The sequence below is a fragment of the Balaenoptera acutorostrata genome, chromosome 3 (assembly GCF_949987535.1).
Source record: "Balaenoptera acutorostrata chromosome 3, mBalAcu1.1, whole genome shotgun sequence".
NCBI lineage: Eukaryota > Metazoa > Chordata > Mammalia > Artiodactyla > Balaenopteridae > Balaenoptera > Balaenoptera acutorostrata.
Window position 1 is genome coordinate 142,816,817 of NC_080066.1, and position 24,879 is coordinate 142,841,695.

A 24,879-nucleotide genomic window follows, 5' to 3' on the forward strand; every position below is an offset into this window, starting at 1 on the left:
AACATAGTTGACTCACAATAATGTGTTAGTTTTAGGGGTACAGTATAGTGACTCAGTTATTTTTTCTGATTGTATTTCATTATAGGTTATTATAAGATAGTGAATGTAAATCCCGGCATCTGTACATTTTTTAATCAACTAGGAAAAATCACATTCTCCTTCATATTTTACTTTCTTTTTCCAAAAAGAGATTACATTTTTGTGGAAATTTAAATGTGCTCTTTCCATTCACCAAGAGAATCATATTACTCTTGCCTTCGATTTGTTCAATCTCAGTTTAGTTTCAGGTTGAGACTTTATTTCATTTCCAGCCATGTAAAGAGCAGCTGGTATCCCTCTATTACCGCTCACTTTTGGACATCATTGCTTGGCAAGGCAATAAGCCTGCTGAGTAAATCAAACTCTCTACTTTTCACTCTATATATGCCCTTCAGGTATGTGAGATGAAACCCATATAAAACACCTCCTACTGCAACTAAGGTTCAAACTGTAATGAATCAGTTGAGCTAAAGCACAGAGATATTTAATAAAAACACTTTTTGAAATAAATGTTAAGCCCTTCGCATTTCATTATTAGCTTTGCCTTATAGACTATAACATAGACAGGTGGGTTAATATCCTTTGTTTTCAGGGTTTTTTAACATTTTGATGACAAATAAAAGCCACGAGATTTCTAACAGAAAGGTTGCTTACACGAGTCTATATCCCGAAAGGTGGCTCAAACCAAATGAAAGAAGAAAATAACCTAACCAAGAAAGAGTCCAGCATCCTCTTCCTTCAGGAGCTTGATATTATAGGGCCTAATCAGAATCAATGAACAGCCTGCAGAGTGCCCTAGTGGCACCAATAGTATCCACGTCGGTTGAGAAATTTGGACTTGGCTCAGCCCATCTGCTCTCACTGCAGCCCACGGTTGCCTTTCATTTGGCAAGCATGCTGTCAACTTGGTTTAGAATATACATGGGTGAGGCATATGCTTGTCCTTGCTGCCCAAAGAGATGCTGGCATAGAGAAACGTGAAGACTCCTGATTGAAGCTTGCATTTACAGACTCTCCTCTTTTCTCTTCTCCCCTAGTTACTGTGACAGTGGGAGGCAAGCAACACTTGCTCGGACTGTATGACACCGCAGGACAGGTACATTTTTCTTATCTTGATTCATTAAGAGTTTGGAGGGGGGAGAATGATCCATTTGGCTAGGCATATGGGGACTAACGGTACAGATATTACCTCCTCTGATCACTTGGGGCAAATTTATTGTCTACCTAAATGACAACCAAAATAATCTGAATATCTTAAAAATATTTATAATTACAGAAAACTAAATCATTGTAGGATTCAAGGTGTTGATAGGCAAATAACCATTCATTTACTGATTGATGACTATCACTAACCAATATAACATATTTGGCCAAGAGTTCCAATTTCTTCCTACCCATACCAATTCCAGATCCAGGATTACTGAGTCAATTTCATAAATTTTAGTTTCACCCATATTTTTTTTTTCATGTTATATTCTTTGCCTGCTCTTTATTTGAATTGCCTAACAAGCTGTGGAAAGGTACAAAAAGAGATAGGGGATGGGGATCAAGGAGTAGGAAGAAGATGGATTAAGTGTTAGAAGGAAGAAAATCCAGGATCCTGGATGTTTTCCCAAAGTGAGGGTCAACCCCTGAATAACCGGGATTAACTCTAAATTCTCCAAGATTCCTGAAATATGCTCATTCTGTCAGAAATATTTCTTCAAGTTGGAGAACCTGGCCAAACAATAATGTAAGGCAACGGACTGGCACCCTCAGTGCTTAATCAGTTAGCACACGCTCTGTTTGGGTGAAAATGCCGCTTTATCTTTTTTTTCCTTGCATCCCACACTCCACTACAAAAAGTTTCTAATGTTACAAGTTCATGGGCTAGAGGGGAAGTGGTTAAGCAACTGACGGTTAGGGCGCAATTTCTTTGACAGAGCTTTTGGTACCATACATCCTGGGTCATTTATCCAGGTCAAAATCAGCGGGTTGTTCAGTCTGTCCAAATGCATACATCTTAAGTCCTTTGGAGTGAACATTAGACCATGCTTATTCCCACTGTGAGTTTCCTGGTAATTGTTATTTGTAGTTATGCATCTGTCTAGACTTTTTTCACAATTATCTGGAGATATGTCTTTTTGCTCAATTTGATACCTCTATACTAAAAAAAAAATCATAATAAATAAAATTCTCTTTAGGATTTCCGTGTGCATTTGCAAGAACCACTGTATAAATGTCTGTGGAACATCAAAGTCAGATGTTGGGCAGGCCCAGGCAGTGGAGAACTTGGAAAATCTAGCACCAGACTCAAGGCTCCTAAAAGCAACCAGTTTCCCCTCGTTGGCTGATGGGTGTTTTAGCCAACTACTCTCAGGAACTGGAGAGTGGAGGAGACCTCTCACATCAATACAGAGACACACGACTAGAAAAGGATGCCCATAGATGCCCAGATTGGGAAAGTGATTTAGCTCCTCTGAGCTAAGGTACAGGGCTTCAGTGCAGCTCATGCTTGACTGACCCTCCCCCAGAAATCGTTCCAGCAATAGAGGGAGACTGCTCTTCGGGCTGGAGTTGCCTACCCTCATTCAATCACACAGTCATTGGGGTGTCCCCATCCATCAGGGACTCACAGCCTGAAAAAAGAGTTCACACCCTTTTCCTCCATAATCATATTTTACTAATATAACCCAGTTTGAAAAATTCAATACAGCAAGGATTACTGCCTGATTCTGAAACCTCTTTCTGTTTCCCTTGCCTTCTAAAAATGCTCTCTGTGCCCCTTGTGCCCCCAGTTCTCCCCAGTTCTATAGCGATCCACCACAATTGTTCGCTTCTGTGCGTTAATTGCACCCAGAACATCCTCCCTGGCCTCTATTTAATTTTGAATCCAATAAAACTGCATATAAGCAGTTTAATTATTCTTTCCCACTGCTCTGTCCTTAGAAAAATTTAATAATACTAGGATAGGAGTGGAGACTCTAAGGCAGTGGAAAAAATATCTTTAAACTCCAAATTGACCCAAACCTCTGACACAGAAGAAAGTGATGAGCACTGATAGAATATAACAACAAATGGGTTATAGATAGTTCTTCAATTTACCTTTCACTTTAATGCTTTCCACCAGCTACTTTGAAAGCCCAGAGGTTCACAAGGTTCACGGGGGAGCGTAAAGCACGAGGAAAAGAAATCAGAACACATCTTAAAGCTCCTTATAGGACTAAAACTCTATGATTAGGACCTTGAAAAATGACCTTGAGAATGCCTAAAAGAACTGGAATAATTAAGCAAAACAATTTGAGGCTAGACCTAAGGGAGACCTCCCAGCAGTCAAGGACCGTTAGGTATTGGAATGCATTCCACTGGAGGATGACACGTAGGAATAATTCATTTTGTGGAACAGTGGTTCTCAGGCTTGAGCAGGGATCAGAATCACCTGTAGGGCTTGTTAAAACCCAGTCACCGGGCCCCACCTGCAGTGTTGCTGATTCTACACGTCTGGGATGGTGCCTAGGTATTAATACTTACGTTTCTGACAGGTTTCCCGGTGATGCTGATGCTGGTCTGTATACCATACTTTGAGAACCACGGTTCTAGAACCTTACCACTCAGAGTCTGGTCCACCAACCAGCAGCATTGCCAGGGACCTTCTTAGAAGTGCAGAATCTCAGGCTCCGTCCCCAGCCTACTGAATCTGAAAATGCATTTGAAGAAGATCTCCAGGTGATTTGTATGCACATTAAAATTTAAGAATCATGACCCTCGTAAGGCCACACACTATCAAACTCTTAGAGGAAAACATAGGCAGAACACTCTATGACATACATCACAGCAAGATCCTTTTTGACCCAGCTCCTAGAGAAATGGAAATAAAAACACAAATAAACAAATGGGACCTAATGAAACTTAAAAGCTTTTGCACAGCAAAGGAAACCATAAACAAGACCAAAAGACAACCCTCAGAATGGGAGAAAATATTTGCAAATGAAGCAACTGACAAAGGATTAATCTCCAAGATTTACAAGCAGCTCATGCAGCTCAATAACAAAAAAACAAACAACGCAATCCAAAAATGGGCAGAAGACCTAAATAGACATTTCTCCAAAGAAGATATACAAATTGCCAACAGACACATGAAAGAATGCTCAACATCATTAATCATTAGAGAAATGCAAATCAGAACTACAATGAGATATCATCTCACAGCGGTCAGAATGGCCATCATCAAAAAATCTAGAAACAATAAATGCTGGAGAGGGTGTGGAGAAAAGGGAACCCTCTTGCACTATTGGTGGGAATGTAAATTGATACAGCCACTATGGAGAACAGTATGGAGGTTCCTTAAAAAACTAAAAATAGAACTACCATATGACCCAGCAATCCCACTACTGGGCATAAACCCTGAGAAAACCATAATTCAAAAAGAGTCATGTACCAAAATGTTCATTGCAGCTCTATTTACAATAGCCAGGACATGGAAGCAACCTAAGTGTCCATCATCGGATGAATGGATAAAGAAGATGTGGCACATATATACAATGGAATATTACTCAGCCATAAAAAGAAATGAAATGGAGGTATTTGTAGTGAGGTGGATGGAGTTAGAGTCTGTCATACAGAGTGAAATAAGTCAGAAGAGCAAAACAAATACAGTATGCTAACACATATATATGGAATCTAAGGGGAAATAAAGGTCATGAAGAACCTAGGGGCAAGACGGGAATAAAGACACAGACCTACTAGAGAATGGACTTGAGGATATGGGGAGGGGGAGGGGTAAGACGTGACAGGGTGAGAGAGTGGCATAGACATATATATACTACCAAATGTAAAATAGATAGCTAGTGGGAAGCAACCGCATAGCACAGGGAGATCAGCTCGTTCTTTGTGACCACCTAGAGGGGTGGGATAGGGAGGGTGGGAGGGAGGGAGATGCAAGAGGGAAGAGATATGGGAACATATGTATATGTATAACTGATTCACTTTGTTATAAAGCAGAAACTAACACACCATTGTAAAGCAATTATACTCCAATAAAGATGTTTAAAAAAAAAAAAAAGAATCATGACCCTCGGAGTCTTTGGTGGTTGAAACATTGTTCCTAATGTTAGGAGGATGTGGTGGAAAAGAACCATTACCCAAGTTGATTCCCATGGTTCTAGACTCTGCCAATAAGGCTCTGTGACAAATTTAATTTGGAAGCATTGTCCCAACATTTCCATTCCCAGCCTCAGGGAGGATAATCTAGCCTCCTCAGTTATATTCTAACAAATGTTGCTGAGGTCACATGGCTAAGGAAGATCTATAACTAATTCAAAATTACTCATCTGATCAGAGTTACTAACAAGGAAGAGTGGTGATCTCAAAACCAATTGATTAATCCCTGAGCCACAGAAAAGGAAATAAATCTCTGAACCTGGCTATAGGGTTCCATCTTGCTGTGAATAATTAGATTTTCTCACATGAACAAACCAAGGAGCAGTGCCCCTCATCTTTGTCCTGAGCTAACTGTGGCTCAGAGTTAACAAAAACAACTTCAAGAAGTGCATGTGTTCGGAAAGATAAACTGATAGGAACTCGTTATTTCTACCCTCAAAGTCAGCCCTGGACAGAATCATTCGACCTGGTTCCCTCCACTTCGCCACACCTAGTCACCTCGGGCACCACTGCAGCGCCGCCAGCCTCGCCTGAGACACGCTCGCAGCACTGCACGAGCCAGCCAAGCATCCGCTGAAGGCAGGTTATAATGAAGTCACGTGCAAACCCTGCCAGCACGTGGCAGCTGCTATTAAACATTAGCTCTCTCCCCAAGCCCCTGAAACAAACTGATACTTGGACTTTGAGTGGAGTCCTTTGAAGACAAAGAGCCTTCAGAACTCTGGTTCATCTGTTGGGTAAAATTCCAAACAGTCGGGTAGGCAATGAAGTGAGGGGCTTTTGTACAGGGTGGCTCGGCATGTTACCCCCTCAGCTCACACTGGGGAGGCAATAAGGCCTGGTCTATAAACCAAATCTATTTAGGTCCTGCCAACCCAGCCTATGCGACTCTTGCCCCTCCTAGTGCGTTACGGAGGGTCTCTCTGAAAGGGATTTCTAGAGCTCAGAGCTTTGGCTTGACTACAGAGAGTCTGAGAGCCGACTTTTAAACGACGTACTTGCAGGCCAGTTTCTTCAGAGTGTGTCACGAAGGAGAGCAGGAAGCTGGGGTGGGGATACTGCCGCAAGCCTGGGTACTGGCCGGCTAAGGAATGCCAAAGTGGGAGAGGGGCGTTTCCCAGGTCACGGCCCTGAACCAGCCATCCTTGACCCCTCAGCCGACCACCTAGACTGGAACCAGTCCCGGTACTAAGACACCTTGTCTCTTTCTCTCGTGGGCCCTGGCCTACAGGAGCAACGTGGGTAAAACCCTGCTGTGATTGTGGCCTCTCAGGCCAAACTCCAGGATGGACGTATCTCAAAAGCAACATTTGCAAAAGTGGCAGTTAGCAGCACTACCAGGGAAGAATGAGAATCTCCTGGTGTCAGGAGCCTGGCTTCTCAACAGGATAAACCCCTGAGTTCTCTGCACACAAGCACTGCTGGCTCGGGGGCCGGCTGCTTGCGGCCGAGCACAGAATGGTGTCTGTCACTGAGAAGTCACAGCAGCTCCGCTGTCACCGGTGACCACGAAAGTCGGGGAGCAGGAAGGCCATCAGCTGTACCCCTCACTCAGCCAGGGCCGCACAGCACGCGTCTTCACCTGTCCTGGATTCTGAAACCCTTCTCCTCCCCTCTCCCTGCCCCCTGCCCCCGCAAGGGCTGAAGAGAGAGACATAAGGACCAGGCAGGGAGGCAAGTACACCTGGGGTTCATTAATGGCAACCCAGGGCCAACCTGGAAGGACTGGAGCCTTCCTCTTTGCTATCGGCTGACCCAACAGGCCATCTGGGTTTGAACCCAGAGAAGATGTCTCCCTAGCCCACGTTCTTGAACACTGTGCTGCACTCCTGCCCTATGTGTGCTGTCCACATTTTCCAAACCAAGCCTGACAGATATGAGTGTACTTATGGGAGAATATGAAAGTGAGAATGTGTTGAAAATCTGGGGTAGATATCATTAAACCAACAGGGCTTGGAAGCAGAATTCTATTTCCAATTTCACATAGGTGTGGGGGTGGGGCGGGGTGGAGGGAATGCTCGGTGCAAGGCTCCTAGCCTCTCCAAGTGTGGTCCCCAGACCAGCGGTATCAGCACCACCTGGAAACCTGTGACAAATGCAAATTCTCAGACTTCATCCCAGGCCCGCTGCTGAATAAGAATCTGCATTTGAACAAGAGCCCCAGGTGATTCAAATATGCATAAAGTTTGAGAAGGGCTGGTCTAATGGTTTCACTTGCTCACCACCTGTGCCTTCATGATGCGACTGTTCCAGGCATATTTCGAACCCAAGGTGTTCAGCCCGTCTGAGGCTGAGGCTGTCGCTGAACTTTTCTTGTTTGATAATCACCCATAGTTACCCCAGAACACCAGATTGCCTTCAGACCAAACACTCTCCTGCCTTCGGAGTGAAGCTGGGTGGAAAGCACTCAAAAGCCTACCTTGCCCAAATCCCACCCTTCCCTCCACCCCCATCCCCTCCCCAGCCTCTTTGTCCACTTTAGCCCTTGAAGCCCCCTTTGAGTCACTCTTATAGTCTTCCATTCTCAGTTTCAACATTGGAAGGGACCTCAAATACCAAATAAACCATTGACCCACTCCTCAGAGCCCCTTTATATCATCTCAACATGTGCACATCCAACCAAGACCCCAAACGTGCCCCATTGCAAAAAAAAAAATCACCCGAGTTATCAGCTGGTACAAATTCAAGTCCCCCAAACTCCCAGCACCCAGGCCTCAGTGTGAGGGGACACTTACTTTTATTAATCCTGAACCCACTGCCGTGTGTCATAGCTGCAGCCAGTGGCAAACGGGGGCTGAAATGAGCCTGACCAGCCTAGGTGTGAGACTTCTTTAGAGGTATGTTTGCTCTGTAGTCCCGATTAAATCACTCAGTGTCTAGACTTGAGCTATGACAGAGTCACCTGGAGGGCTTGTGAGGACACAGGTGGAGCAGCCCCTCCCCCAGAGCCTCAGCTTCAGGAAGGCTGGGTGGCACCGGGGAATGTGCATCCCTAACAAGCTCGCAGGTGATGCCCATGCTGGGAGTCGGGGACCCTACTTTGGGAGCCACTGCACTAACTGACCTCTAAGACCTCTTCCAGCCTTGAAATTGTATTTTCCCAATTCAGTCAAATAACTATTCTGCATTATTCTATTATCAGAGAGCTTACTAAAAGCGAGAGAGACTTCACCTGTCTCATTTTCACATAAATCGAATTGTTTCCCATATTTTCATTTTTTTCCCCCACTAGCTTGCCAAATCTTATTCGCCTTATATAGTTCACATAGCATCCTGAATGCTGTATGCTAGACGTTCAGTAGGCAATTAATAAATCTTTTTAAATGGAATTATACAGCAGGACTAAGGTTTCCACAGAAGAGAGATCCAGAATACAGAGCAGGATAAAGCCCAATGAAGGACACAGTCAGAAGTCACTCAGCTGGACTTACCAGGAGGATAAATTATCGAAAAACCAAACTCTTTTCACCTTCCCACCTACAGTTAATCCAGCAACCAGGGGTCTTCCTAACTTTTCCATAATGTGAGCAGAATTCCTTTGAGAGCTTCCAGGTGAAGAATCAAGTAAACATGATCCTTTCAGACTACCAGTTATTTGCTTATCTAGTTGTGACCCAACTTATCTAGTTCTGACATTTCTCTCAATTGTGCTGCTTTTTTAAGCTTTGAGGTTTTAAATATACAGTGTCTGCTGCCATCTGGTGGTAATTTCTGGTAGGTGCAGGCCTAGAGATAAGCCTCTCTATAGCTCTGTAGAAACAGATACCATACCTACCCCATGGTCTCTAACATTTCTTTTCCTAGATCCTTGGGTAAAGCATGAATCCATATTAAGATTCCTGGATAATGGAATTTTCAAGAAAATGCTTAATCTGTCACTTAAAATTCCGGGCTGAAGCAAATTGTGTGGTCACAATTAAGAGCTAGAGCTGGATTCAGGCTAAATACCCCCATCCTGGCACTTAATAGCTCTGTAACATTGGTCCAATGAATTTCTCTAAACCTTAACTTCCTCTCCTATGAAATTCGGATGTTGACGGTACCATCTTTTCAGTGCCAGTGTGAGGATTCAACTAGATAATGCATGTAAGAGCTTGAAACAGTGCCTGGCCCTTAGTAATAAGCCCCTGATACATCCTCTGTTGACAGTGAAGATGATGTAAATCAGTTGTTCTCAACTCCACGCCAACCTCAGACCAATGAAATCAGAATACCCAGATACCCAAGCCCACTCTCCAGAGATTCTGATTTCACTGGTCCCAGAGTAGGGAAGGTAGAGGCAGGTAGTTGGTTAGCAGGGCATCAGGATGTTTTTAAAACTCCCTGGATGATTCTAATGAAAACTACTGCAGTAAATGATCCACAGAAAAACCATGTGTTCATTTGCAGGTCACTGCACACCGGGTGTCATCAAAATCATTCAACAGCATTTATGGAATATTTGCTATGGACAGAGTACAAGTGGGGCATGAGAATAAAACAACACGGCCCCTACTCCATTTATGACAATGCAGATGAGAGGATGAAGTGGCAGGGAGCAGGTGGTATCATGAACAGCTGTAGATTATGGGCTGGGAAGGAGAGTTCTTGGCTTGTGGGCTTCACAGCTACTGTGAGAAAGTCCCAGAGAGAAAGGAGAGAGGCAGAGAGACTGTGAGACAGATTTGGCTTTCAGGGCTAGCTGTGGAAAGAGGAGGAGTCACTGACAAGAGACAAGCTGTCCCCTCCCACACTCCCACCCCTGCCACGCAGGGGCGCGCACACACACACACACACACACACACATAGTCATGGGCACAACTTGACTGAGATGCAATCGTAGGCCTGGCCCAATCAGTTTTTAAGCAATGTACTCAACCACAATGACTGATTTTTTTGTGTGTTCTTTTAGTTCACTTTTTAGGATTTTAGGATTTTTCAGCATCCTTGCCAGCTTGCATTGAATTGTGCTTAGATTTTGTTAGTATTAGAAGCAGTAATAGTGCCAGCCATGCATATTGAGCCCCTGTGTGCTGGGCACCTTGAGTAAATGATAGATAAATGCACAGCTACCAACCAGAGATGACCACCCTGGACATTCTAAGGGGCTTCTTCCCCTTGGAAGGGGCATACATGTACATGGCTGTGTGCACCCCCTTTTTATAAAGACATTGTTAGGGTCAATAGAAAGATAGTGAGGTCAATATTTTTAAATATCCATGACCTGTTAAGCTGAAAAAAACAAGTGTCACAACAATATGAGCTATATAATCAATTTCTTTTTTAAATAAACATGTGTATGTTATATACGTAAATAAATATTAAAAGTTCGGAAGGATACTGTTACATAGCTGCTTCCTCTGGGAAGAGAGGGAAAACTCTTAGAGATCAAGTGCAGGATGGGAACAAAGTTTTACTTCTACTCTATGTACTTCCGTAATGTTTGAATTTTTGCAAAGAGCATATATAAATTTTGTAACTTTTTTAAGTGTTAGGAAGAGTAGTAAGGACAGACCCTAATAAATGAATTGATATGTTGCCCATGTCTATGTACACATGTATAAGTGTGAACATATAGATTTGATTGCACCTATGTATGTATGTATAATGTGTGCCTGTATGTAGTGTGTATATGTATATAAATTACACGTAGTGTGTATGAACATTTTGTCATATTGTGGTATGTGAGAACATGTGTGTATACATAGTATATACATGTAAAGTATACACACACATAAAGTTACTTTGGGCTTATGTGTTACCAAATTCTATGAAAATAGATTAAACCTTCTAATGAAATAGCAGATTTTACCTTGGAACCTCCTAAAACATTTTACATACAATAAAAGGTACTTGCTGACATTTTCCCAAAGTTGAGATGATCCAGTGTTTTTCTTTGTCTCTATCATCTCCCACTAAAACAGCATATACATAAACATCGTGTGCAAACAGGAACTCTTCAACTAGAGCATATTCTGGTCTGAAAAGTCTTTGGGGAAAAGTCATTAATCTGGCATTTTATTTATTAGGCCACAGTATGGCTTTTAGGTAGATGTAGAAACAAATCCCCAAATTCTTAGCTCTAAACCCTCAGACAATATATTTCTCCAAATACTGTGGTGTATGATTTGGCAACAACTCTTTGCTTTGCATTCGAGTTAGCTTACTCTAAATTAAATTTCAATGCAATTTTTTTAATTATATAAGGAGACAATTTCTGTGCCTTGGCCAATGACCCACTAATTTAAATCCCTATTCAATACAACACAATTCCCAAGGGACAGGAGAATTGCAATAATTCTTACTGAGTTATACACATTAAATGGATGAACGTCATGGTATGTAAATTACCTCACTAAAGCTATTTTAAATTTTTTTTTTAGGTTTTTTTTTTTTTTTTTAGTTCATCTTAAACGGACGCAATTCATAATCTCTATACAGAACAAACAGGTGTTTTCCGGATTGATGGCTCCTTTACTTCTTGTAATATAGGGAACCACCAGATTCCAGGGTCAGGGAAGGTATGGGGTCGAAGGGCACGACGGTGGAATCTTTCCCGAGTCACTCCCTGGAACTGCGTGGCCACACCTCACCCCAGCTGTACAAACGCACAAACTCTTTTCTCTTCCCGCAGGAGGATTACAACCAGCTGAGGCCGCTCTCCTACCCCAACACGGATGTGTTTCTGATCTGCTTCTCCGTCGTAAATCCTGCCTCTTATCACAACGTCCAGGAGGAGTGGGTCCCGGAGCTGAAGGACTGCATGCCTCACGTGCCTTACGTCCTCATAGGAACCCAGGTTCGAAGGCGGGCGTGGCAGGGAGGGTCGGTCAGTGGAGGGTTTGTGAAAATGAAAAGACCCTTTCGGCATCTCCTGAACATCCTATTCTATCAAACACTATAGAAGAGTGTCTCAGATACATTAATCCTATGAACAGCCTTTATTAAGAACTGAATGATTATTTAGCCCATGGTTGAAAAGACAATAAAGCTATTTAATATGAAACAGGAAGTTTTGATGGGGCCTTTAAAAATTAATCTCTCCGCTTTTTGCTTTTAAATAACAAAGTAATTTTTTAAATAGACAACCTTCTCCAGGCCTGAGCCAGAGGAATGAGGTGCAGATGTCAATTACACTTATTATGTAATATTTTTTATATCTAAAATCCATGATTCTTTGAAAGTCACAAAATAGGTGTGAATGTCAAAATGACCGCAGCAATCAGAAAGGCTCATTATGACAAAAATTCTTCAGGAACAGCCCTTGAAAAGGAAGACAGAAATTCATTGTTCTCTATTCCCTTTAAGCCCCCGATCTCTCAGATCTTAAAAAAGCATTAAAACAGATATATACCAGATAAAGCTGTGATTGTAAAAGGCTTTAAAGTGTTTTGAAAGCTAATAAAGTTCCATAGTTTGAATCTCCAGCAGTAAGCCAGTTGCACAAATGCATTAAAGATTGTTCCAGCTTTTTATAGTTTTAAATAGATTTTGTTCTTTGCTATGTTAAAACCCAAATTACTATCCCAAAGACATATGGAAATGTAATGATACCAAAGAGCTTTATTATCTGTTTCATATGCTGCTGCTTTCTATTTCTCATTTTACATTGTGCTTCACAAAGAGAAATTTTTTTAAAAGTAAAAGAAAGGAAAATGTTTCCTAGAGAGTGTATGGACAGATAATTAATACATCCATAAATCAGAATACAGTTAATGCTTCTGCTCTGAAAGATAATTATTAGTTTGTTTAAATGAGATCTTTTGCCTTAACTCCAGACGATAGTGTCTGACCATTTGGTGGGAAAATATGTGATGGGACATGTAAACATCTATGTATGATTTGAATCCTTTTTATAACTGGTGGGCACTAAGTTGAAAAATTAAGGCCAAAACAAAAATGCCCACACACACAAATTAGTAAAGCTGAGAAATGTGCTTACGGGAGCCTAATATATGAATATATTATTTTTCCTTTAAAACACAAGCCTTTATGTGCCCACATTTACACCTATGTATGTATGCATGTGTTCACACACACAGTGAGATTTTAAAGCAACTTAAATATTTAATTAAATTATCAACCCTAATCCAAACATAGATGCTATTTTCGAGGTAGTTCTGCCTTTGAAAAGATTAATGCTTATTCCTTGAGCAAGCCCTTTGGAAATTCCTTTTTAGGACTTGCCTTCAGAGCCTGCAGCACATTTGTTAGACTATCCTCACAGGTGGCAAATCTTCATCCCTTTGAGAGTGAAGATTTGTTTTGGAAACTGTGCCCCCCCCCAAAAAATTTAAAAAATAAAAAAAATTAAAAAAAAAAAAAAATATATATATATATATATATATTCAGAGCCAGGAAATAAACTATTAGATAATGAGTAGTATAACCAGGGATCAAATGAGGCATCACCGTACAGTAGTAAGACTGATTGATTATTTTGTATATCCTATAAGTGGGACCTAGAAATAAACAGGAAATTTCAAAAACATTTGCAACGGCTACAGAATCATTCGAATCAGCTCCCAGGGTAATAGCTTTGAAGGGGAAACTATAAGGAAAGCCTGGTGTATACACTTACAAAGAACTCACTCTAATTTTTAGACATAATATGGCCATGTGTATGTGCTTCCTTAAAGAAAATTCATAGGTGTCAAGGGGAAAAACATCTCTATTATGTCACAGTTTTAAACATCTGGTGAGGCCTGAAAAAATAAATAAGTGTATCACATGTGTGTTTTTTGCCAGATTGATCTCCGAGATGACCCCAAAACCTTGGCCCGTTTGCTGTATATGAAAGAGAAACCTCTCACTTATGAGCATGGCGTGAAGCTTGCAAAAGCGGTACCGATTTGAATTTCATTTTAAATGGGTGCTGAGAGAAGAGTTTGCTGTATGCTTTGGAATGGAAGAATGACATCGGCTTTTGCTTTAAAATACAATGTGTTCAGAGTCATCTCTCTGCTTTATACTCTCCCCTCTATTCTCGTCAGGCTGGGAGGGACCATTTGGTTAGCATTCTTGTCAGCCAGCACTGTCTGTTTTTCATTAAGAAACTTGGTGAATTTAAACAGCTGAAGCACTTATTATTTGATTTAGCAACCTCTAAAATTATCCATTTGCCATATTAAGTATGAATAATGGGAATCATTAGATATATATTTGTAAATTTCATTGCTTATTATCCGTGTGACTCATTTAAATGACTCCATAAAAGGCATTTTGTGATTTTCCTGGGAGAGACTTCGATTTCCATCTGGCAGGGTTATATTTGTTCAGTATTTCTCACCCTGTAATGAATAGCCAGTTAGAGAGGCTGGATTATGTCACAAACAGCATCTTAAAAGAGTAACATAGACCAAAAGGTAACTAGTTGGAGAATCCAAGTGGCTATTCGACAGATAATAGCTACTTGCTCACAGCTGGAACAGTTTCCACAGACCTTTCTTCATTCTTAAGAGCTTAACAGTGATTTTGTTGGGCAAATGATTCAGACCAAGTCTTTGTCTCCCATTTACCACCAAGATGCGTACAAAGGCAGACACTAAAATGAACACAAGAGGAAGAGGTACCATATGCAAGAGGAGGGTTATAAATCATATTTCCATAACCTCCTCATTGATTTAGTCACAAACCCATCAAGCCCTGCCAGAGGTTTCAGAAATTCCTCTTTTACTTTCTAAAGTAACTAACCCTGCAAATGTATGCCCTGGGGCAGAGTTAGGGGTCCCTCTTTTAAATAGGTCAAGAATAATATTAACTACCAATTCTTTGTGAATAAAAATGCATGCATTTCTCTTATTAAAACTTTCTTATAGGCAACAAAATTAAGCAATACACTCGAATAGAAATGGGTTAAAGTTATGTTTTATGGATGCAATATATGAGAACATCTTACAAATATTTGAGAAAGTTAACGCTTCCTACCTCTATGGATAGTAATGTCAGAACCAGCAGTGTGAGCCATCCATTGTGTTCTCACTAAGCACTTTACAAGCTCTGTCTATTTCAGCCTCATGCTCACCCTCAGGCACATAGTCCTGGTCTCCTCTTACAGGTGAGGGAACAGAATCTTAGGGAGATGAACACGTTTGATTCATACAGCTGATAATAACATAGTAAGACAACTCTAAGCCAGCTCTGTGGACGTCATCCCCATGCACCTGACCTTGTGTAAACTCTCCTCCAGCCATTTATTTTTCCTCCTATAAGATGGGCATACATCTACAGGTTCTTCTACCTTTTCTTCACACATCCAGCTTCCATTCTCTCCCTAAGGTACATAAATATATAGCTCCATAAATGATTGTATGTGATTCCCAGCTATGCATTTTTCACAAAAACGAGGTCCCGGAAGCCTCCTTTTTGCAGGAGCTTGTTTTCTATGTCTCGCTTCTGGCCTCTCTCCCACCACCATCCTGTCAGTGTCCTAGACTGACTTCTTATTTGGGAAGTCGTTTTTTCCCTCTGAGAAGAAGTTGTTCCAAAGCCTCCCATCTCATTTCATATTTATTTTAGGAACAATGGCTGAGTTCACCACTTCATTGCCTTTTGCCAGTTTCTCCTAGCAACTGCTCTCAGATACTGAGAGAATCATGTTTAGCTAACAAAATCCAATTTAGAAGAAAACCAAGCAAGAGTTTAACTTGTTTCATCACAATTCGTGTAATTATAGAGATGCTTTAAGTTTCTCTGCTCCCTGACTTTCCTGTCAAGTAGTTTATAATAACAGCTAACATTTATGGAGTGTTTGCAGTGGGCTGGGTTTCATGCCAAGTGCTTTACATGCTTTGTCTTAATTAATCCTCACAGCAACCCCCTGAGGTGTATATATTATTACCTCCACTTTCCTAGAGGAAACTGAGGCTCAGAGAGACTAAAGTCACACCACTTGAAAGTGGCAGAGCCAGGATATGAAACTGTGCTTTAACCACCATGCTCTTCTGCTTCCCTCCTATAATCTGAAAAGAAACCCTTAGGTTTGGGGCTTCTTTGTTTACAGACTGAAGCCCCATATTTTAATGTGTATATTCTCCCCATAGCTTAAAGGCTTTGCAAGTTCAGATTTTTTAATATCTTTTTGTTCAGTACTTTTCAATTTCCAAAACATTTTTTATCTATCATCTCTTTTTGGTCTCAAAGGGCATTTTATTTATAAAGGACATTTTCATATTGTACATATTTCCAGTTCTTTACACTCCAAAGTCAACTACATTTACATAAATGTTTTATATCATTTTATAATAAATATTCATTGTTATCCCTTTACTTGTTTTATCCTCCCTCTTCCCTTCATTATTGTGTTTTTTAATCTTCAGCCTACTTTTCCCATGCTTTTCTCATTCGTGTATGTCCATACTGCCACTGGACTTATTTGGCAATAACTGATACCTAATATGTGTCACTTTAGCTCTAAGATGATACTTTTGTGCATTCTCTTTCCCAATTCCATTGGATACAACCTAAACATGATTTTCTAAGCTCAGACTTCCTAAGGTATTTCTTGATAAAACACCTGACCATCTTTCCTTTTTTGGTCTTTGGCCTCTTTTGGGCCTCTCCTGCCATCTTCTTCACCCTGTGCCTGTTTTATTGCTGTTCTCACTCTTTGTCTTAACACCTGTTTCCCCCTGGATTTTTAACTTGCACCAGTGGGGTTTAAAGCAGCAAAACTGCAGCAAAAATCCTGTCATCAATGCTCATGGAGTCTTTAGTTCCCTCCCCCTGACTGCAAGAGTCACCATTACCTTCCTTGTTTTGTGTGCCGGCCATTTCCTCTTTCTCCCGTGGTCATTAGAAATCAGTCACTTCACCGCTGGGGTCTGGGCTACAGAGGTGAGAGAGAGATAGCCCCTGCCCTCAAGAAACCCACAGGCCAGAAGATGAGAGAGATAGACAAACAAAAGTACACCAACTGAACAAATACAACACAAAGGTACACAAAGGGCTGAGGTAACAGAAAGGAGAGAGTGATGGACACATTCAGGGGAGGAGGACTCAGAGACGATTTCTTGGAGTAGTTGAGAACTGAGCCAGGTTTACAGGATAGGAACAAGTTTGTCAAGTGGACAAAGTTAGGGGACTGGGGAGACGAAATTCCAGATAGGGAGACCAATACATGCAAGTAATGGGCCAAATTTCACCCACAAATGTTTTGATCAACCCACACAGGTATTTTTGATGTGATTTAGTGGTCAACACTGAACAATCTGGAAACTTTATGTAAATATACACATTTCTAGCTTCTTTAAAAAAATCAGTACACCTGGCAGCACTATCCAGCGTTTCCTCATCAACTGCAACTTTTCAACAGTCTTTTAAACAATGTATATACCCTTCAGTAAGCCACAGTCCCCACCACTCCATAATAACCTACACTCAAGCAGTGCCCTCACATTACCCACACTTGCATTGGCAAATTCTGCCAGTTCTTGAAAAAAACAGCAGCAAATGCATGCAGCCTGGAAACCCTTCTCCTCTTTCAACAATTTGGTCATAATGTTGATTTGTTGAGATGGAAATTCTCTCACAAGCTATTTGGCTCCTTTTCTTTTGCTTGGCTCTCAAGTTGCCCTCTCGCTACATGTACCCTTCCTAGTTCTTAAATAAGAAATAAGGAACTTCTCTGCTACTAGCCATTCCTTAAGATACAAGCCCACTCTGTTCATTCTACTGACATGTCTTCTCTCCATTTACAGGAACTGCCTTACTTTTCCTTCTCTTCTTCTCTCACTACCGTCACTCAGCCCATAACAGCATCTCCATTTGTTCGTTAGTTTTGCTCTTTCAAACATATTTCTTTACACTTGCTAGAGAGAGCACAAGAGAATGGTTAAGACCCTGGCTCAAGAGACAGACAAATTCAAATCTCTGCCATTTTCTTAGTTGTGTGGCCTTAGAGAGGTTACCTAACCTCTCTGGACATCAGTTATCTGAGCTGCAAAGGAGAATGGTGATAGACTTACCTCCCGATTGAATGAGTCAATGTACCATGAGATCTAGCTCAGCAAGCTAGAGTTGTTGAAACTGTGTCCTCTCAGACACGTCTGCAGCTGGGAAGACCTCTCCACCTTTATTCTTTCCAGTTATACCTTATCTTGTTCTAGAACGTGTCCCACCTCCATGAGGACCATCTGGAAGAAATACTAGGTTTTCTTCCACTTGATTGGTCATTGTGAATTTGTTTGCCCGTTTTCTGATTTCTTCTTGTCGGACTCAAAATGTTCTCTACACCTCTGAAAAATTTCCCAGCATTTGAGACAATAAGTTTTAGCTATTATAAAGTTAGCAGGGAAGTGTTCTCTCAGTTTACATTTCTCAATCTCTAATTTGTTCTTGAAAACACATCATTTTGGTAAAGCATGTCCCAGATTGCTAGCATGTGTATCTCAACAAAGATCTGTGCATCCTGAGCACTTACAGATGGGTTCTAAATATTTGACTGTGTAGATCACTTTGCTCCAAAAGGCAGATGAAGTTGCTGCTGTAAAAGAGGCTGTATTTCCTTGGGATGGTTTTCCATTTTGCATCTTTGAGGGCACACATTTTTTCTTCAGCAGTCCCTATAACATGGCTGCGCCTTTTCCCTGAACCTGAATAAATTCTCCTCTCTGACCCTCAGAGCCCTTGAACCATGGTTAACAATACTCATCTCACAACTGGGTTCTGGTTCTCACACATATTTCCCAAATCACACCCAAAATCTGTTTGCTACTTTTCCTGAAACTATCAGTACAAAATAATGTTATATTAACCCAGTTATACAATAATGCCTTGATCTGCTGTTTCATTACCTTCAGAAATGCCTGAATTGGGAAAGACAAGTTTGGACTCCTCCTGCACCATGAAAAGACAAACTCTGACATGCTGTCAGCAGCACTGTGGGGTGGGGGGTGAGGGGGTGGGGAGAGGGGACAGGAGGAGGAGAGAGTGTGCTTGCCCATCTTGCAGGTCCAGACAGTCCAGAACTCCACATGTGAGCCCAGATCAGCCCAGCTCTCCTGTAATTTCCAGAATCAACTGAGGCTTGTGATCATTAGTGGGGAGGTATTCCGGATAGAACAGCCCCACAGTGCTTTCTGTGTATTTTTTCAGGATGACTGACAAAAGCCAGCACATTACAAGCACTCATTCAGTTGACACATTCACTAGATTAGTGTGCTTTTCACATGTATTTGTATCAAATACCGAACACAATCCCAAAATGTGACAGATGACATTTGAGAACATTATTAGGAAAAATTTCTCTATCCTTTATCCCTCTCTTGCATTCAATTGTTTTTAATTATATAAAAAAGCCATATTCTAATCCAGACCATGGTCAAAATGAAACCATAAAATAAGTTATCAATATCTAACATCTTTTCTTTGAGTATTTTCCTTTGGCTTATACAGTAACCATTAACCAGACAGGAAAAAAGCAAGTGCATAATATCTGGATGCCACCAGAACAGTTTTACCTCATGCTTAGCTTTCTTATCTGTGGACTTTCAAACAGGTAGGCAGCTTCATTTCATTAACTGTCAGCTTGACCAGCTTCTTGCAGTGTTGAGTGACGAGGGTCACAGTTTCCGTCATGGAACTAGGAAAAGAACACACATCAAGTGACCCAGATACTAGGTCTAGATCATTTACTTTCTAGTTGGATGTCCTTAAACAATACATTTCACCTTCTGGGGCTGTTCCCACTCTATTCTAAGCTAAGTCACCAGTCCCTTTAATCCACGCGTTACAAACTGGCTGGTTGCTGCCAAAGACATCCCACATCAGCAGCTTGCTTGGACCACAGAGTGTTTTTAAATTGGTAAATATTAACTAAAATCCAAATGCCCAAGTCCTCTTGAAAAATACAAAGATGGCAGTGATGAACCAACGTTCCTGCCTGGCAACAGTTGCCTAAGCCAAATAGACTACCAGCTCTGGAGAGGGTGTTTACTTCACAGGCCGCCACAGACTCTACCTCTCCCTGTTGTCTGACACCAGCCCTGCTTTACTCAGTTACATAAGCTACTGGCCCTAATCGGCATGTGATTTTGCTACCCTGTTTTAGTCATTTATCTGTTGTTGGTTTCCAGGAGCTCACCATCCAGCCAGCCTCTTCTGAATACACTGTAATTTTTCAAAGTTATTCTTATAATGTAAAGCATACAATAGAAGCATTTATCCAGATATCCTTAATATTAAAAGGTCCACATCAAACTGTTAGCTCATATTGAGCTTGGGAGCAATTAAAACCCCAGGTCTCCCTCACATGAATTATCTCATAAAGTTGACTGCCAACTTCTGGTCTGCTCTACCCTGCAATTTTTTTAATGAGAATCTATGGCTCTGGCCTGAATTTTTATATTTCTCATAGGGATCTTGTGATTATCAAATACATCATAATATGAAATCATCAAAAGCGTTGAAACAAAGCCCTAAGCAAGCACAAAATATTTCCTCATTTAAATACACATAGACTGTATATTGACAAGGAGGGTGTCTGTGTCAGTAAATGCATTTTATGATTTTTATTTTTAGTGTTTTGGAGTTTAACTGCTTAAAGATATGCCTTTTAATGTATCTTAAAACTGAATAATATGACCAATCAGATATTACTTTGCTGAGAGATATCTTGTCAGAAGAGCATTTTAATCAAGAATGACCTATAAAACCATATCACCCACTCTCTTTCTATGTGCTTTATTAACCAAGTTGACACCTTGCCCTACTATGTACAGAAGGAAATATGTTTCACTTGCACCAGATTTACATGTTCTGCATACAAATGAGAAGGTACTAAAAACAACATCATGTACCCTGTTGTTCACAGTATATATATTTAAACCATATCACTGGTTTGAAACCTCTCTTAATTTTTATATTTTTTATATTCTTATATTTAGGAATAAATGGTTATGGATCACTTTCAGAATCTGTTGCTTATCAAAAGCAATCCACAATCATTTATTATTAATATCAGAAAGCAAAAAAATATAAAAATACCAAAAATCAGGAAAGCAGATGCAAATTGAAATGCAGAAGAAAAAGACATGATCCAAACCATCCCCCAGGCTGTTTGTGAGACAAGCAGCAGCAGCACTTCGCTGCGCAGAGGGCAGACACCGCTGTGCTTTTCTCTCTTTTTCTCCTCTCATGCCTTTCTCTCTTGTGTGTTTAAGATTGGAGCACAGTGCTACTTGGAATGCTCGGCCCTGACTCAGAAAGGTCTCAAAGCCGTTTTTGATGAAGCGATCCTCACCATTTTCCATCCCAAGAAAAAGAAGAAACACTGCTCCAAGTGTCACAACTGCTGTTTAATTATCTGAGGTAGCTTGAGACCCACCTCCACCGCATCTAAGGGTAAGAATGGCAGCCAACCTCCGAGACCCAGCTCAAGCCAAAAGGAGGGCATAACCAGAGAGGAAGTCCCTGACACAGAGGCTTGCTCCTCCACCCTGTGAGCCCTCCCAAACACGGCGCACTATCAGCCAACTGCCACATCCTCCCTACCAGCCAGAAGCACCCACGTTGCACACTCTACGAGAATGCTGAGCCCGGATTCCAGCCAATGCCACTGCTGACCACGTAGGAAACAAAGTCAAAGGCCATCTTGCATTTTTCACCGCCCCCTCCAAGAACATGAAGCTGATAGGAAATCATCACAGGAAAAACAAAAAAAAAGAACTCGGTTCCTGTATTGGTGGCCTTACTTGATGTCTTTTACAAAACATGGGAATACAATACTAACCTTTTTTTTTTCTGAATCTGCTCTTCTACTATGTGTCTTACATTCATTTGTATTATTTTAAGACATTTACTAATTTACCAGTTTACTCAGGCCTTATAAATCCACACCAAATTAGCCTAAAGACAAAGGGTTTTATATCCATTCCTATTTCAGCATGTTTCTACCAAAGCTATTAAAACCAACACGTACCTCTGAACGCCTGACTATAAGGAGATACAAGAAAATGTTGAAACTTTTGGAAATATATGGAGCCATAATTTTTGAAACTGATTGAAAGAAAACACCATCTGAATTATTGCAGGTCCACATTTTTTGCCTAAGATTCACCCCAGATATGCTTCCGTTGATAGGTAGCCTTATTTTTTCCACATTATATTGTGATGGAAAATTGCAAATGAACTGTGTTTAAGAAAGTTTATTTCTGCTTTTCAGTCAGACTGATTGGGGAGAGAATGTGGCAGACCTATATTTTAAAAGATTCTTTATTCAGCAAAGTGAACTTTCCTGCTCCCTCCCTTCCCCATTGCATGCCCCTTTCCTTTCTTGATTTCACACTCTCTCCCACACCCAATAATAACTTTATTCCAAAGAAGGATCGGGCCATGGAGCATGAAAAAGTTAAGTGTTTAAAAGTCCCCAAAGCTTAAGCAAGGTGCCTCAATTTTCCCTCTCACTTCAACTGAAAGTGCTTCTCTCCTTGTCCATGGGAGCTCCCATTCTTTTTAAATGATATTTTCCAAGTACAACTGGTACAAAAATATTGCCCCTCCCTATTTCCTGTACTCATTGTCCCAAATGTGTATTTCAGGGCTAGATCCATGGGTACCAAGCTCTGGATCCCCTGCTTCTAAAGTGATATGCTCCATGGAACAGGGACTTTGGCCTTGGGGAAGTGACTCTTCCAAACATCCAGGGATTCTTGTATCACAGAGTGAGTTATTTCCTAGCTTTTAATTAGAGACTGTGAAGGCTTCTAATTAGTCTTATTTGCTTACAGTTACTCTGGAAACACCCAGGTAGGCACTTTATTTTTTATTTCAATTGCATAAGCAGAGTGCCTTTTTGCAGCATGAAATTACACAAATTTTAGTTTAAGAATTTCCAGATTCACACTCCTGTTGGAAAAATCCAGTTTTCCCAGTTCCTTTTGCTCCTGGAGGAAGCACATTAAAAAAGAAGTGTATGGTGTGGGTCTTTTCTGTTAAGACCTTCCATGAAACCCCCTCAGTTTTGGGGGTTTTGTTTGTTTGTTTAGAATTTTTGAAATGTGCTTTCCCTACTACATTTCAAGTTTTATTTCCCTTCTCCCCTATCTAGTTGCTAAACATTTTCTTGAACACACACACACCCCAACCTAAAAGAAAACGGGAGTTTTGTAAGTCAAAGCTTGACATTTAGAGAAAACAATGACTTTCTCTCTTTGTAAATGGAAATCAACCATGTATAAACTGTAACTCTGCAGAGGTTATGAATTCATCCTTTACAAACAATAATAAGCATTTAGCCCTATAATAAATGAAGTGCCGTTAGCTGGTTTTGTTACGTTATTGTGTGGTCGCGTCTTGCTAAAGAGCCACTCCTCACATCTCATTGATGTGGATGAAAAATTGAGAGCAGTATGTTTGCTCGGCCAAGGAGAATTTTCCAGATGTGTGCACTCAACAGGCGAACAGTTCCCCAGGCCATCACCTCCCTAATGGGCCACAGAGATTAACTTGTTCATGGTGGGAGATCTCTCTCTCACCTGGAACCAGAACCTGTAGAGAGACTGTTAGTGTCTGTGTGGCGCACAGGCTCTTAGCAGGCTTATGAGCTAATCGTCGAATAAAATAATGAAGAACAAAGCAACCTAAATGCGTTAATGTCATTCCACCAAATTAATCATGTATTCCCTGTTTCATGGTGATTGGTAGTTCATTTCACTTAAAAAAAAAAAGTTTTCTGCCATAAGATTGAATAAAACTATATTCTGAAACCAAAGATAAAAAGACAGAAATCTCAACAAGGATCCTTTAAAGGTCTACACTATCTTCCAAAGTCAAGAAGGGGCAGCTGATCTCCATTGGAGGGTAGAGTCTTAACTTTTCAGAGATAGAAGAAGCTATAGTCCTATCCCTTCATTGTACAGATGAGAAAACTCAAGCCCAGATGAGTTAAAAGAGATGTGTTGCAACAAAGCTGGGACAGATCTCAGCTTTTCTGCTTCCCATCCAGTGCCCTTCAACTCCATACTATAATCTATTCATTATCAGCATATTAAGTTGGAGTTTTGTAGGTGTATTACCTGAGTTATATCTGTTTATCCTATAGATCCTAGCCACATTTCAAACACATGGCATGGGCCACTAGAATAAGATAATCCATCAAACTAGTAATAACCTAGAGACAAGAATCTGATCTACATGCTAATATGCCTGGAATCTGGAATATACAATGTAATGTAATCTCAATCTAATGGCTTAATCAAGTAGCTACTTTGACAGATTTTTTTTTTTTTTCAGTCAGATGGTGGGTTGTTTGGTAGAATTAATAGACTCCTTTGGAAACACAAAAGGACTAAGACACAAGTCAGAGCCGTGTTAACAGGAGAATTCTGGGCTGCTTTCTGCCAAGTAAATTTATATTCAAAGAGCAATTACTGAATGCAGTAACAACATCCACCCTAAACCAGGCAGCACTAAACTGGGAAATCAAAAACTGAGTCATACACATATGAGAGGATGAGAGATTTGGTCCTGAGACTTTAATAAAAATATGTTTGATCATGACATGCAAAGAACGATTTGAAAGTTTTCCGGTCTATAAGAGAGGTACCAGATGAAGTGGCTGTAACCATACACAACTTTCATAGAACACCAGTAAGGAAATAATATTCAAACGGTAGTAAAGAGGCAGTCACAACCACATTCACAATTCTAGGAGAAAATTTTTAAAAGTTAACCCAGAATTTGAAGCCAACAAAAATATCATCATTAGGAGTGTTGGCTCCTATG

General features: G+C 40.8%; 1 protein-coding gene across 1 annotated transcript in view; it reads left to right on the forward strand.

Moving 5' to 3' along the window:
* The window catches only part of RHOJ (ras homolog family member J), a 90,707-nt gene extending 67,010 nt beyond the window's left edge, over positions 1 to 23,697 (forward strand). The window contains exons 2-5 of the mRNA XM_007192965.3: positions 1,077 to 1,135; positions 11,792 to 11,956; positions 13,906 to 14,001; positions 21,318 to 23,697. Coding sequence (XP_007193027.2) covers positions 1,077 to 1,135; positions 11,792 to 11,956; positions 13,906 to 14,001; positions 21,318 to 21,464 — 467 coding nt within the window. The 3' untranslated portion in view covers positions 21,465 to 23,697. The remainder of the gene's footprint in view (positions 1 to 1,076; positions 1,136 to 11,791; positions 11,957 to 13,905; positions 14,002 to 21,317) is intronic.
* Positions 23,698 to 24,879: the final 1,182 nt, after the last annotated feature.